Source organism: Tamandua tetradactyla, chromosome 14 (assembly GCF_023851605.1).
Source record: "Tamandua tetradactyla isolate mTamTet1 chromosome 14, mTamTet1.pri, whole genome shotgun sequence".
Taxonomy (NCBI): Eukaryota; Metazoa; Chordata; class Mammalia; order Pilosa; family Myrmecophagidae; genus Tamandua; species Tamandua tetradactyla.
This window is the reverse complement of record NC_135340.1, coordinates 73202033-73216229: the sequence shown is the minus strand read 5'-3', so window position 1 is coordinate 73216229 and position 14197 is coordinate 73202033. Positions and strand designations below refer to the sequence as shown.

Genomic DNA, 14197 nt, shown 5'->3' with positions numbered 1-14197 from the left:
ATGCTTGTTGTGTTGGTTGAGAGAGAGAGGCCACATCTGAGCAACAGAAGAGGTTCTCTTGGGGGTGACTCTTAGGCCTAACTTAAAGCAGGCTTAGCCTATCCTTTGTGGGATTAAGTTTCATATGAACAAACCCCAAGACTGGAGGCTCAGCCTATTGCTTTGGCTGTCCGTACTGCCTGTGAGAATATCAAGAATTCTCCACTTGGGGAAGTTGAATTTCCCCCTTTCTCACCATTCCTGCATGGGGACTCTGCAAATACTTCCCTATTCACTGTTCAAATCGCTTTGGGATTTATCTGGGCATCACTATGGACAAACCTACAAAATCTCTCTCATGCCCTATGCAAGGTTCCAAGAACTATGGTGCTCGATTAAGCTGTCCACATAAGTTATATTAGGAAATGTACTAGTCAAACTATAAATTTTGCACCAAATAAACATTTTTGCTTGTCTCACACACACACTAAAGTTTTAAAATATGAATTACCATCAAGGAGATTATTCTTGTCAACAAAAATTTTCCTTTAAACTTTGTTCCATGAAAAAGTTCTCTCAGTTCATTTAAAATATGCATCTATCTCACAAAGAGTATTATATACTCAATTTTTTCAGGTACTAGCCCCTGAGAGGAATTTCTGAGCTCTACCATCCCTCCATCTTCCAAGAGCCTGAGAAATGGACTTACCGATAGTTCCTGGGTGAGCTGTCGAATCTTCTGTCTCATTTCATCATAGTCTCCACACATTCTCTTCCGTACTTTTTCCAAAGTGGCTCTCACCTGAAGCCCACAATGTTGCTAGTTAGAGATCAAGCTACAACAACTTCATATGAGATTTCCAAAACATTTAAGAAACTCTAAAAAGAGACGCATTCTTAAGAACAGGACAATTTGGGAAATTAAAGGAGAAGATCCCTCCTGATATCTAGTTAGAAATCAAGGAAATTTTAATTTATTAACTTTCTTTCTTTCTTTCTTTCTTTTTTTGGCATGGGCAGGGTCCGGGAATCAAACCCAGGTCTCTGGCATAATTTATTAACTTTTAATTATCCAAATAATAAACTCTAAAGAAAAAATGATACACTGAAGAAAATAAAAAAAGTTTGCTGAAATTCACCTATCATTCTCAAACTGCATTTAGGCAAGGTTGCATCCTTTTCCAGCACACATTTTTTATAAGTAGAAAGTTTTTAACAAGTTGACTCTGCAAACATGTGGTCCAGAGAACCAAAATCCAGAAAACTTCTGGACTTGTCTATATCTCTGCTGACAGCCAAAGAGCTAGGAAATGTCTGGAATGTCAGGCAGGAAAGTATGAGACCTGAAGAGCACATAAATTCAACACTGAGGTTCCACTAAGCACTAACATATAAGACAGTAAATATAACAAAAGTAAAGCTGATCCCCAAACACTTGCTTAAACAAAAACTATTCATTTCTCTATGGAATCACTGCCAGAGGAGTAATGGGCCTTAAAAGTTATTTTAAAAAAACACCTTACAAGCAGAGCTCAGGGATCCTCAAAAGTGTCAGGAAGGCTGCGGGGATCCGGCTACAGGGCCCATCCGTGTAAGAAGGGCTTAACATTTGGTTAGAACGACAAGCTTAGAGAGGACAGTATGGGAGGATGCGTCCTGAAGCTTATTTACAAAGAAGCAATGTTTTAAATTACGCAGCCTGTTGATTAGGTGTGGCTGGGGTGGGTCCTAAAACCCCAAGCCCTCCCCAGTGAATTCTAACAGAATCAGTGTCCTTACCATTAACTACGAATGCTATGGAAAAACAAGGTCCAGAGCGCAGCTTTCATTCTGGGCGGGCAGGCTGGCTTTCATTTGCCGCCCTCACTTGGCTCAAACGCTCACCAGTGGCTAAGGGGGTGCAAATCCCGAGCTGACCAAACATTGCAGGGAGTCAGGTGTCAATCACTTACAAGGAGGAGAAGACACACAAACCCATGCACACACACGGGAATGGCCCAGCCAGACATGAATCTGAAGCTACCTACAGAAGGTGGGACCCAAAAATTCATTTTAAGTTGCAGACCACAGTGGAGGTGGTAATTCCGATTCAGAAGCACCCCCGCAACCTCGGCACATGACTTGTGATCAGCCCAAACCTGCTGTCTCTGTCTTGGGCAATTTGCCACGTTCCATTCTGCTTAGAATGTTTACCTGTGAAGCCATGCCAAGCTATGTGGGGCATTTAAATGAGGAAGGTCTAAGCATCTCCTTGAGGATAATACAGGTGACTTAGAATGTTTAACTGATCTTAAACAGGAAAATCAGGAATGAAATTCTCTGAATGGTTAAAAATTATCTTCAGGGTAGGACGGCTGGGGATTTGAGGTTGACAGAAAATACACAAATGTACGCCTATGCTGTACATTTGTGTATTTTCTGGCTTTTCTCCATTTTCTCCTTTAAGCATTTATTATTTTTGAAATTCAATAAGTGATGTTCTTTTTCAAAATGCATACACCATCAAGAAAGTGAAAAGATAACCTAAAGAATGGGAAAAAATATTTGCAAATCACATATCTGATAAGGAATGTGTACCAGGAGCATAAAAAGGATTCTTGAGTATATAACAAAAATACAACCCAATTACAAATGGGTAAAGGATCATGAATATGAAGACATTTCTTCAAGGAAGATAAACAAATGGCCAAGAAGCACATGAAAAGATGCTCGACATTATTAGTCATCAAGGAAAAACAAATCAAATCCACATTGAGATACTACTTCACTCCCACTAGGATGCCTACAACCAAATAAATAGTCAGATAATAACAAGTGTTGGCAAGGATGTGCACACACTGGAACCTTTATACAGTGTGGTAGGAATGCAAAATGGCGCAACCACTGTGGAACACAGTCTGGAAGTACCTCAAATAATTAAATACAGAGTTACCACATGACCCTGCAATTCTATTCCTGAGTATATACCCAAGAGAAAGGAAAATATATGTCCACACAAAAATGTGTACGTGAATGTTTATAGCAGTTTTTTCATTAATAGCCAAAAGGTGGAAACATAATCCATCAATGGATGAATGGATAAACACAATGTGGTATATCTATGCAATGGAATACTAATCGGTCATAAAAAGGAATGAAGTACTGATACATGTTACAGCATGAATAAATCCTGAAGACATCACGCTAAGTGAAAGAAGCCAGTCCTAAAAGACCACATATTATATGATTTATATGAATGTCCAGACTATGGAAATCCTTAGAGGCAGAAAGTAAATTTGTGGTTGCTTAAAAGCTGAGGGAGACAAATTCTCTAAAGGTAAGGAATTTCTTTTTGAGGTGATGAAATGTTCTAAAATTGATACTGGTGATGGTTGTGCATATCTGTGAATATACTAAGAACCACTGAAATGTATACTTTAAATAAGTAAATTATATAGTATGTGAATTGTATTCCAATAAAGCTGCAGAAAAAAATTTCATACAAAAGATAAAACAGCATGACACTGAGTCTTATCTGTAAATCCCCCAATAAAATGGGGCTCACAGAGCTAGAGGTTTTGACCTTAGGGTCACAGCCCAGCTTTCACAGTCTATGAGAAAACTGAAGCTGAGAGAAGGCAAGTGACCTGCTGGGCCAAACACAGAGCTGGGCCTTGAACCCAGGTCCTCGGGCTCACAGGTCAGGGAGCCTTCCACAGGCCTGCCCTGCTTCTCACAGGCACTTCTAACCCACATGGCAGAACGTGGAGCCAATCAACGCCAGAGCCATGCATTTCCTCTTCTATCTAAACTGTCTGATCTGGCAACAGGACAAAGCTCAATCTAAGGAGATACTGGATGGACCAAAAAGAGAGAGAGAGAGTTAAAAAAGATTAAAAGGAAATGATCCAAAATGTTAAGTATTTCAACTGAACGGGGAGATTAAGGGTGATTTTGTATTCTTCTTGACACATTTTTGGGTTTTCTAAATTTTCTCAAAAAATGACATGTAGTCAAAATAAGAAATGTAGTATTAAATACAAAAAAAATACATGGTACTGGTTGGCTTGTGCTGTATAATGTCTACTGTGGTTAGCTTCCTAGCACCCATTTCCAGCCAACTGACTTCAACCCAACAGAACCCGTCACTGTTATCCCACCGCTCCTACCGGAGACTGGTTTGAGAATGGGCACATGACCCCATCCTGGCCACCGGGACATGAGGGGAAACCTAATGCAGAGCCTCTAAAAATTAAGGCAGATCTGAGTCAGCTCTCTTCTGCCCCCTGACATGGTCATATTTTCAGATGATGCCTCCAGCCTGAGACTGAAGGAGAAAAAAGCCAAGGACACCTCAGAGAAGTGAAACTGGAGTCCACCTACCTCTAGGTTTATCCCATGTGAAATAAATCTCATTTTTGATGACGTCAGTTTGGGTTGGAGCAAAAATCAGGCAAACTTACACAGGTGTCCAAACTTATACATTGGGGTATCCAATGTAACAAGCAAACCACTTAAGAACCTCCACATCACATGCAGAAGAAGGAGCTATCGGGATGCCTGTGTTATCTCTATTCAGTAGCCTCCATCCTACCGGTCAACCCCCACCCCATCACAGAATTCCATCTGTGCTTCTAACATTACCATGAGGGTATATGGAATCATTTCTATCCAAAATGACAACATTAAGAATTCTTTCACAATGCCTTATTATATTCACTCAATGTTTCCAACCCTACCCTCTTCCATGATAACAAAAAAGAGAATAAACCAGGAAAAAATGAAAGTCCTTAAATGTCTCACGTCTTTGATGTAGTTCATCTCTTCTTTCAGCTGACTGGTAGACCACCCGTACACCACCATTTCTTTCTGCTGATTCTGATCTGATCTTCGCACCACACCATAAACAACACCCTGAGGAAGTTTCCTGGGAGGGTCTCCATTGCTCTGGTCAGAGAATTGCTAAAAGAAGACAGGAAGAGAGAGAAAGAACAATGAAAACAACTATGATCAATACGCCCGTCATGATGGCCATGCAGGCTGTGCCCAGCACATGGGTGCCTGGCAGCAGGCAGAGAGGGCACAGATCCACCTGGTCCCCGCCCACCTAGCCACACCTGGCAGGGGCCGGGCCCGCGGGGCCTTGGAGGAAGAGCCCACTGCCTTCATTTGTACTGAGGCCCTGTCCACATGCCGAGTAGTACATCTCCCTTCTTCTAATTCCCACAATGACGTGAGATGGACTTTTGTTCCCTTTAACAAAATAAATGACTGCACCTCCATTATTCTCTGCATGTCTTTACCCTTGTACCAGTTGCTTGGTATGACTTCAACCTCATCACTAAATCAGTAGCCTGAAATGCATTGACGCTGAGGGAAGAAAATGGGCCACCACCTGGCAGCCAAGTTACCCTTTGAGGTTGGGACTAACTCTGGGACCAAGTTCTGAGACACACAGGTGGGTCAGTCTGTGTTAAATATTTCTGAAGTCAGGGGAGGCGGTGTGATTAAAATCCAAAAGAATCTTCCTGCTCCTATTGGTTGATCCTTAATTCCTTCCATTAGAACTTTGAGTACTATTGAAATGCAAATGCTCTTGGGAAGGGGTAACAAGTCCTAGTCTTAACACATCTTTATAGAAGGCTCAAGAAGTTGGAGAAAGGAAAACTAAGGTGTGTTGAGTACACACTATCAGTTAGAAATATTTCTTAGCATGTTTGGTCTTCACAACGACTCTGTAACATAGTAATTGCCCTCTTCACTACATAACTGAGAAAACAGAAGTTCAGAGAGGTTAAATCACTTGCCCATGGTCACACAGCTAGGTTCAGGCCCAGTTCTGTCTGACTACACCTTTCTGCCCTGCGGGCTTTGTGAGATGTAGGGAGATAGAAGGGCCCTCCACACCACAGAAGGGACAGAGGCAAGAAAAGAAAACAAAAACAAGACCATGGACCAAGACTTCATAGAAAAACTGGCCTACTCCCTATTTTCTCAGGGCTGACCTCGAATACTTTAACGATGCCACATTTCAGAAGCCTCAAGTCTATAAAAGCAACTCTGCTCTCCCACTAATTTTTAAACCACTTTTGCACAGATTCTTTCCATGAACTCACAAAATATATTTTTGACATACAAAACTGTAACTTGCAGACTTGCAGGGGGTGCGAGGGTACTTCAGTGGTGGAATTCTCACCTGCCATGCGGGAGACCAAGGTTCGATTCCTGGCCCATGCACTTCCCCTGCACCCTTCCCCACCAAAAAAAAAACAGAAGCAAGGAAACAAAAATTCAACAAATAATGCTGCAAAAACGGGATACACACATGGAAAAAGAATGAAATGTGACCCCACCATACAACATACCAAAAAAAACCCAAAAAACAAATCTATAACTTGCATCTTAAAATCATTCACGTGGTAGAACAATAAGTACTTTATGATCCCATTCATTCAAATTTGTAAAAGCAATAGTTACATGACAAACTATTAACAGTGGTGACCTCTGAGCGGGGGGATGGTGGGTGGGGGCAAGAGTGCTAGAAATAGGGTGGCTTTTCACTTTTTTCTTTATTCCTTTGTGCACCGTTTGTTTTACAATGAGAGCTTTTTTTCAATATCCATTGCCTCCCACCCTTCTCTAAATACTTGAGAAGAGATGGGATGAGAGGGGCTGTGTGACATTTTGTATTTACTCTTGGTGAATACGTACGTCCACCTGACTCTCTCACCTCGGGGTCCCACGGATACTGATGCTGACCCCCGAAATGTGTACATAAGTTTAAGTGACCAGGCTGTTAAATGGCTCTCTGTGGAGTGACAAGCTAGGATTAAAACATCCCTGATTCATTAGGTATATAATTATGAAGAGGAAAAGCTTTAATAAAACACCCTCCATGCCAGGAAACAAAAGCTTGCTCTTTCAATCACAGACTCCACCCAGTTCCTGAAAAACAAGCTGGTGCCAGTCAATACAAGGTTTTGTGGAATGCATTTCTAAAAAGTAAAGGCTTTCCCAGGTAGGTCAGTTTGCAGTGAAGCCCTCAGTGCCTGGATTTAGAGGATTCTGGCTCCTGGCACCAACTGAGGAGACGAAGGTCACTACACCTGAAAAAAACACAAGCACAGTGGAGGGTCACGAGTCTAAGAAACACCGCCCTAGAGGTCCTGGATCTAAAAGTTCTTCTCATGGACAGAAAGCTAAGATGCATTAAAGGGAAACTAGTAAATGTCATGTTCCCATTTTTTGTTTATAAAAATCTGGGGCCTGCAGGTAGGGGCAGCACTGCCAGGGCAGGCGAGATGACCACCCTAGGACTCGGTTTCCCTGCCTGGAAGATCGGGGCCACCATCGTCCCTGCACCCCTGGGCTGCTGTGGGCATTGCACCCTGGGAGAGGTTGTGGTGTTTGTTACGTAGTCAACGCCTGGCCCCCTGGGAGGGTGTCGGGAAGACCCACCCTGCTGCGGCTGGAGACTGGACCTCCTTCATGCCTCAGTTTCTTCATTTACAAAACGGAGACTAGCCCGTTCCTGGCTCTGACATTCCCATGTCCCGAGTTACCATTTGCTTTCCCATTTATTATGTACTAATTTGTTTGTTGTGTACAGTCATGACACCCGGTTCCTTCAAGAAATATTTCCTATAAAATATGTGATTCATGTGAAACGAGTTTGAGAAATATTTCAGACCTAATTATAAGTAAAAATTATTCAGAAAAGAAGCCTGACAAGTTTAATATATGTCGGAAATTGCTCCTTGATATTAGGCATGAGAAAATTCCTACTGGAAAGAAATCTTAGAAATATACTCACAAAAGAAATGTCCTCAATCATAGTAAGGTTCTCAGTCAACCAGTTTTTGACTAATCTTTTGAGTATAATGAAAATGGGAAAGGCTTCCATGAGGAGACAGCCTGTTTCAGAGACTTTCTCTAAACAGAATGAATGTGGAAGAGTCATCATTCCAAATTTAAAGTACAGTATAACTCATGTGGACATGGAGCCATATGAATGCAGTATTTGTAGGAATTCCTTCTACATGTATTTCAGGTTTGGACATCAGAGACCTCTTACAGGAGCAAATCCTTATGAACATAATGAATATGGGGAAATCGTCTGTGACAATTCAACTTTCATTATCCATCAGGGAGCTTACTCAAGAAATATCCACCATGAATATAAAATAAGTGACAAAATTTGGGAAAAGTCAACCCACTTTAAACATTAGATAGTACACATGGGGGAAAGCCCTATGGGTACAATGAAAATGAGAATAATTTCAGCAAAAAATCACATCTCATCCAACTTGAGAGGTCACTCAGGAGAAAAAAACCTGGGAATGTGGTGAGTGGGAAAACATTTTGGGAGATGTCAAACCTCATTCGACAACAGAGAACACACAGAGGAGAGAAACCCTACGAATGCACTGAGTGTAGGAAATTCTTTTGCCAAAAACCACACCTTATCATCACGCACACATATAGGGGAGAAACCCTGTGACTACAATGTCTGTGGGGAACCCTTTAGCCAGAGGTCAGTACTAACCAAACATCAGAGAAGTCACACAAGGGTGAAAACTCTTTCGACATCCTGAATGTTCAGGAGCTTTCTTCCACCTGTCATATTTGTTGCACGATTTTAAAAATGAGTTCAAGATGTAGTGGAGAGGCTGGAGGGAACTGCCTGAAAATGTAGAGCTGTGTTCCAGTAGCCGTGTTTCTTGAGGATGATTGAACAATGATATAGCTTTCACAATGTGACTCTGTGAATGTGAAAACCTTGTCTGATGCTCCTTTTAGCTACTATATCAACAGAAGAGTAGAACATATGGAATAAAAATAAATAATAGGGGCAACAAACGTTAAAATAAATTCAGTTTGAAATAGTGGTAAATGAAAGTGAGGGGTAAGGGGTATGGTACGTATAGTTTTTTTTCTCTATTATCATTTTATTTCTTTTTCTGTTGTCTTATTTCTTTTTCTAAATCGATGCAAATGTTCTAAGAAATGATGACTATGCAACTATGTGATGATAGTAAGAATTACTGATTGTATATGTAGGGAAAAAAATGAGATTAGAGAAATCAAAAGACTGCCACAAACTACTAAGAAATGATATCTCATTGTACTTCAGATAAATGGTACTAGGATAAAATCTTATATGTCTTGAATATGGGGAAGCTTTCAAAAAAAATTAAAACTTTTCATCAGGAAATCTGTCCTGAGGGATAATTATTCACTCAAGAAATGTGGTAAAAACCTTTATCTAGAATTTATATAGTATAGGGTCGTGTTCCAGACGTGATGCCAAAATCACATGGTAGGGGTGCGAGGGTGGTTCAGGGGAAGAATTCTCGCCTGCCATGTGGGAGACCTGGGTTTGATTCATGCTCCACACACTTCCCAAAAATGAAAACACAAACAAAAAATCAACAAACAGTGCTTCAATAACATGATACTCACATGGAAAAGAATGCAATGTGACCCAGGGGCACATAGCATACAAAAAAAGAAAACACATCGTAACCATAATGGATGATATTCACTTATACCCATGTTCACAGTAAAATGCAAAGCTCAAAAAATGTTGAACAGCAGCATTAAAGAGACGAGGAGTCTCTGACGTTTGCAGGCACTATATGAGTGTGCTAAAATAACAAATTTAGGGTACGCTTTTGGAGCGTAAGATGGTTAGAAGGCGAAAATATGAACCTTTAGTTTAGTAACTATTATAATATATATTAACATTTGCCACACTAAGCACTACCAATATCTTTATAGGTTGTCATAATTAATGTGGTGTGTGAGTGTCAGCTCATACTGGCTTGTAAGTGCTGACTATCAAATTTTCAGGAATTTTGTGGACTACCTGTTAAACAGCCATTATTAAAAATTATGTGAACTCACAAATTACATTAAAAACAAAGGTAATAAATATTCAACACTTATCACTTCCTAACTGTTTTACTGCATTTTACTACTGTCTGTGCCCTTTAGGTTACATAGACTATTGAATCTAGAAGGGCGGAAATTCAATATATTAGGACGCTACTGTACATCTCTTCCCAACACTGCATTCAGCACTGTTACATTTGTAGCTTGAAATTGGCATAGCGGGTGTATTCACACCTTGGAAAGTGGCAGACTCTACTAATCGGTGGTTTTATTTTCCCAGAGAACCTGTTGTCAAACATTTACCAGCACACCACTATGTACATATGAAGATATATTTGGCAAATTTAAAGTACAAACCACATATTCCTTCTTTCCCTATTTCCTAAAATAAATAAATGGCTATGGTCATTATTGCTGAAACTGACTGTTCAATAAAGAAGTCAAGCGATGTTTTGTGAGATTTTTACCTCTTAATCAGTCCTATTTTAAATAATACCAGTGTCTCCTTACAATTTGGCCAGTATATATTTTAAATGAAATAATATTTCACAAAGAACCATATCACCTCCCTTTTCTAACTGTTTCTTGGCATAAATGAATAGTTTACTGAACTACCACTTCAATAAAGAAACCAATCAATATTTTTCTGAAGTTTTTCAGCTGTCGCTGAGTCAGAAATGTTGTAAATGCTGTTAGTAAGAATAGTATTTGCATAAGTTTTGTAAAGGTCAACATCAGCTATGAACAGTAATATTGCCCTCCACAAAGGAAAAATGGTGATGTTAATGAACCTTCTCTTTCATACTCTTGGTATTTCACTGCAGGATCTATGTAAGCATGATATGTGTAACTTGACTTTCACGTAAACCAGTTATTATGCATTTGTATTTAACACTGTCGGGTGTCATATATTATCCTTGCCCCTTTGTCTTCTATTTTCTACAGCTTCTTGGAACACACTGGTAAGCAGTTCTAATAGAAACATTCCCTATTTCTTCCTTGCTGGGCTCTGTATTTTGTCTCCACCCTACCCCCAGGTGGTTTAAGGGTACACCCAGATAACCATGGAAATTTCATCATAATGACTGGCTTGGGATAGATATGTCCTACCTCTGAACCATATCTCAATGATAAAAGGAGTCATAAGAAACTGTTTCCTTTTACTGAACTTTCCAGGTCTGTACGTGATATTTGATGGTAGCTCGTCACCCTGTGGGGCAGTAGCCTAAAGATAACAACGTACAAGATGGGAAATCAGTGACAGCAACAAGCTGCTCAACTTGTTCATTCCAATCCTTCTCTCTAACGGGACTCTGTATCATTCTTAAAAGTGTTTTTATTTATTCTTAGGGCTGTCAGTTATTTAGACCTGAAGCCATTCTAGTTAACACAGAGAAATAATTTTCCTAAGAGTTAATATCCTATTTGGCAATTTGAGGAAACTACTGTTTCTTTTGACAAACTGATATAAGGAAGGCTGTTTGCATGAGCGACGGTTCTGGTGGAAAACAGAATTCCATTCCAACTAAGAAGATTTTAACGACAAACTTATTACAGATGTGTGGGCCAGAAACAAAGGCTACAGAAGCCCACAAGCACGGAGATATTAACACTCCTGAGAGGCAAAGGATAGAAACTGTGTTATCCGAGCCCACGTTTGAGAGGCGTGCCAGGGAGGAAGGGTCACTGGTAGGAGAGAGCATTGTGGCCAGAGTTGTGGTACCAAATTGTCGGTGTTTCCCTTTGAAAGATCTAACCAGATGCCACCTGCAAGGGAGCCCGAGTAGGCACAGTGAAGGATGCAGAGAGCGTCTGGCAGAATGATGGAAAATAAGCAACACGGTGTTTTTTTATTCCTATAAATTGTTATGTAAAAGGCTAAGGATTAGAAATAAAGCTACTCAACTGTTTGAAAGTTGAAAAAGAATGTGTTTATTTGCGTGCGTAAAACATCTGGAAGGATGGAATCTAAACCTTTAGTGGCATTTTCTTGGGTAGAACAGGATTTTACCTTTTCCTTTATGTTCTCTTGCACTCTCTGAATTTTGTTTTTGGCAAAAGCACATAAACAAGACCCAAGCATTATTTGTGAATTAATAATTTATATTTCAAGTTTCAAAAGAAATGCAAATTAAAAGGATTAAAATATCAGGGTCTGCATAAAAGACCCTCAGGGAAAAGCTGGCCTTTCAGGTACAGGGCGGAGGTGTAGGGCAGCCAACACAAGCCCTTCGGTTCCTGCCACAGCCTGGGGGGCTGCTGGGGTGTGACAGGGGAAGGGAAAGAATATTAAGAAAGAGGAAAAAAAAATATTTGCAGTCCAGATATTTTATTATATAATGTTTCCCTTAATCTTCACAATAAGCCTACTGTGAAAGTAGTATTAGCTCCACTGAGGTGGCAGGATTCAAATGCCGGTCTTTGTCTTCCCAAATCTAAGTTCTTTCCTTGACAACACCTCCAAAATGGTTCAGAGTTGGGGGTTCAAAGTGGAACTGGAACTCGTATCTCCTTGTGGCAGCCCAGAGCTTTAAGGAGCAGTGAAGCCAAGGGCCTGGTCCTCAGGTCCTGGGGCCTTTGGAAAAAGCTGCTCAGGATGGAGAGACTATTCTCCAGCCTCAACTCAATCCTCTTCACCCCCAAACCTCCACCCCAGCCTCACTGCCTCCTTTCAGTTTCTTTAACAGCAACCTCCTTCTTGCCTCAGGCCATTTGCAAATGCTTTTGCTCACTGCTCAGCAAGGAGCAGGTCTCCAAGAAGCCTTCACTGACCCATCACACGGATTAGGTCTCCTTTTACAATCTCAAAGCACTTCTACCCAACACTCTACCACAACCATTACCAAGTGATCATTACTGTTGCAATGACTGTTATGACGTAAAACCTGCCTCCCCTACAGACTATAAGCTCTTAGAAGTCCAGGACCACCTACCTCTGTCTTCTTTCCACCATAATCCCTAGCATCTAGGAAGGCACTGGGTTTCTCGTTTCTCAAAAAAATACTTGTGGAATGAACAGGAAGCGTTAGGATTTGCAAGACATTCTGCAGAATTATCCAGAAGAGGTAAATGTGGGCTAGCTGAAGAGAACACACTTTGCTCCCCTTCGATGGAAGGATAGGTAGCTGATGTTTGCCCCAATCACAATCCCAAAATGTATATCCAGGAAGTCCAGAAAAGTTGCAGAGGTGCAGAAACTGCTATGATATTTTCAAAATGTCAACATGGTTTTGGTCAAACACTAGAGGAGAACACAGAAAAAAAAGAAAGAAAGAAAGAATAATGTGAGACTAAATGTTTGGTAACACGTCTGTGGCTGAATTTTTCTCCTCTCATTTCTTTCAAAATAATATTAATTTTCAGACATGATAATAGTGTTGTCATAATATTAAGAAACAATCTACCTTTCTAGAGAAACGTGGGCGTACTTCTGAATGAACCTGATATGTAGAAAATTGGGCAGAGAAAGGAGGTGGGGGGTATAACCAGGTGGGACTGGCTTTGGATTGAGGATTGTTGGGGTTGGGCAATGGGGGAAATGATTCACAACTTGGTCTTCCTTGGTATGTCTGAAATTTCCCATAATTAAGTTTTTAAAATCTCTTTCGTAGTGTAGTACTGCTTGGTATTAAAAAATCAAATTTAAAACAGGATACCCATTAAAGCCTCCTGGGTGTAAAACAGTACTAGGCAAAATCACCCTGAAAACAAAAGTCCTGACAAATGTATAGAACGAAAAGAAAGTCATTACCAAAAGGAAGAGGAAGCAACCAACTGAGAAGGCATTCCAGAATCCCTAAGCAAAACGCACCCAAATTAACAACACGCATAATCACTGAAACATACTGAGAATTTTCTCAAATAAGCCGTCTCCTGTGACCTATTTCTAGACAAAGGTTCGCCTACAGGATCATAATACAGACGTTTTTCCTAATATGCGTAGAAAGGAGAAACCATAGAAAAATAGCTCAGTCCAAATTTCTGCTGTAAGGTCTTTATGGCTGTTTGACAGTAAATGATGCCAAAGATGGGTGAGCATAGTTTCCAAATCCTAAACCAGAATACATGATCTTACAGTGAGATCGACTCCATCCCCAGAGGTAAAGGCTGTATCTCCCCTGCTATACTACTATATTCCCAGGAATTAAAACGAGATGCTCAATAAATAAAGTTTGAAGCCAGAATATCTGGATTATTTGGTCATTCTAGAATCTGAGAATCAATCTATGAAAAGGGAGAGAAATCCCTTGGTCAATAAGGGCTCTCAAATAAAAAATAACAGAAGAAACACATAAATCTAACTGACACCCAAATCAAAACTGACACCCAAATCAAAACTGACAGT

At 40.4% G+C, this 14197-nt stretch overlaps 1 protein-coding gene across 2 annotated transcripts in view; it reads right to left on the bottom strand.

Annotated features, from left to right (window-relative positions):
• MYZAP (myocardial zonula adherens protein) overlaps window positions 1–14197 on the bottom strand; it is a 95466-nt gene that overhangs the window by 60694 nt on the left and 20575 nt on the right. For both annotated transcript variants that reach the window (XM_077128024.1, XM_077128025.1), the window contains exons 3-4: window positions 4762–4920; window positions 689–781 (exon numbers count right to left, since the gene is read on the bottom strand). In XM_077128024.1, coding sequence (XP_076984139.1) covers window positions 689–781; window positions 4762–4920 — 252 coding nt within the window. The remainder of the gene's footprint in view (window positions 1–688; window positions 782–4761; window positions 4921–14197) is intronic.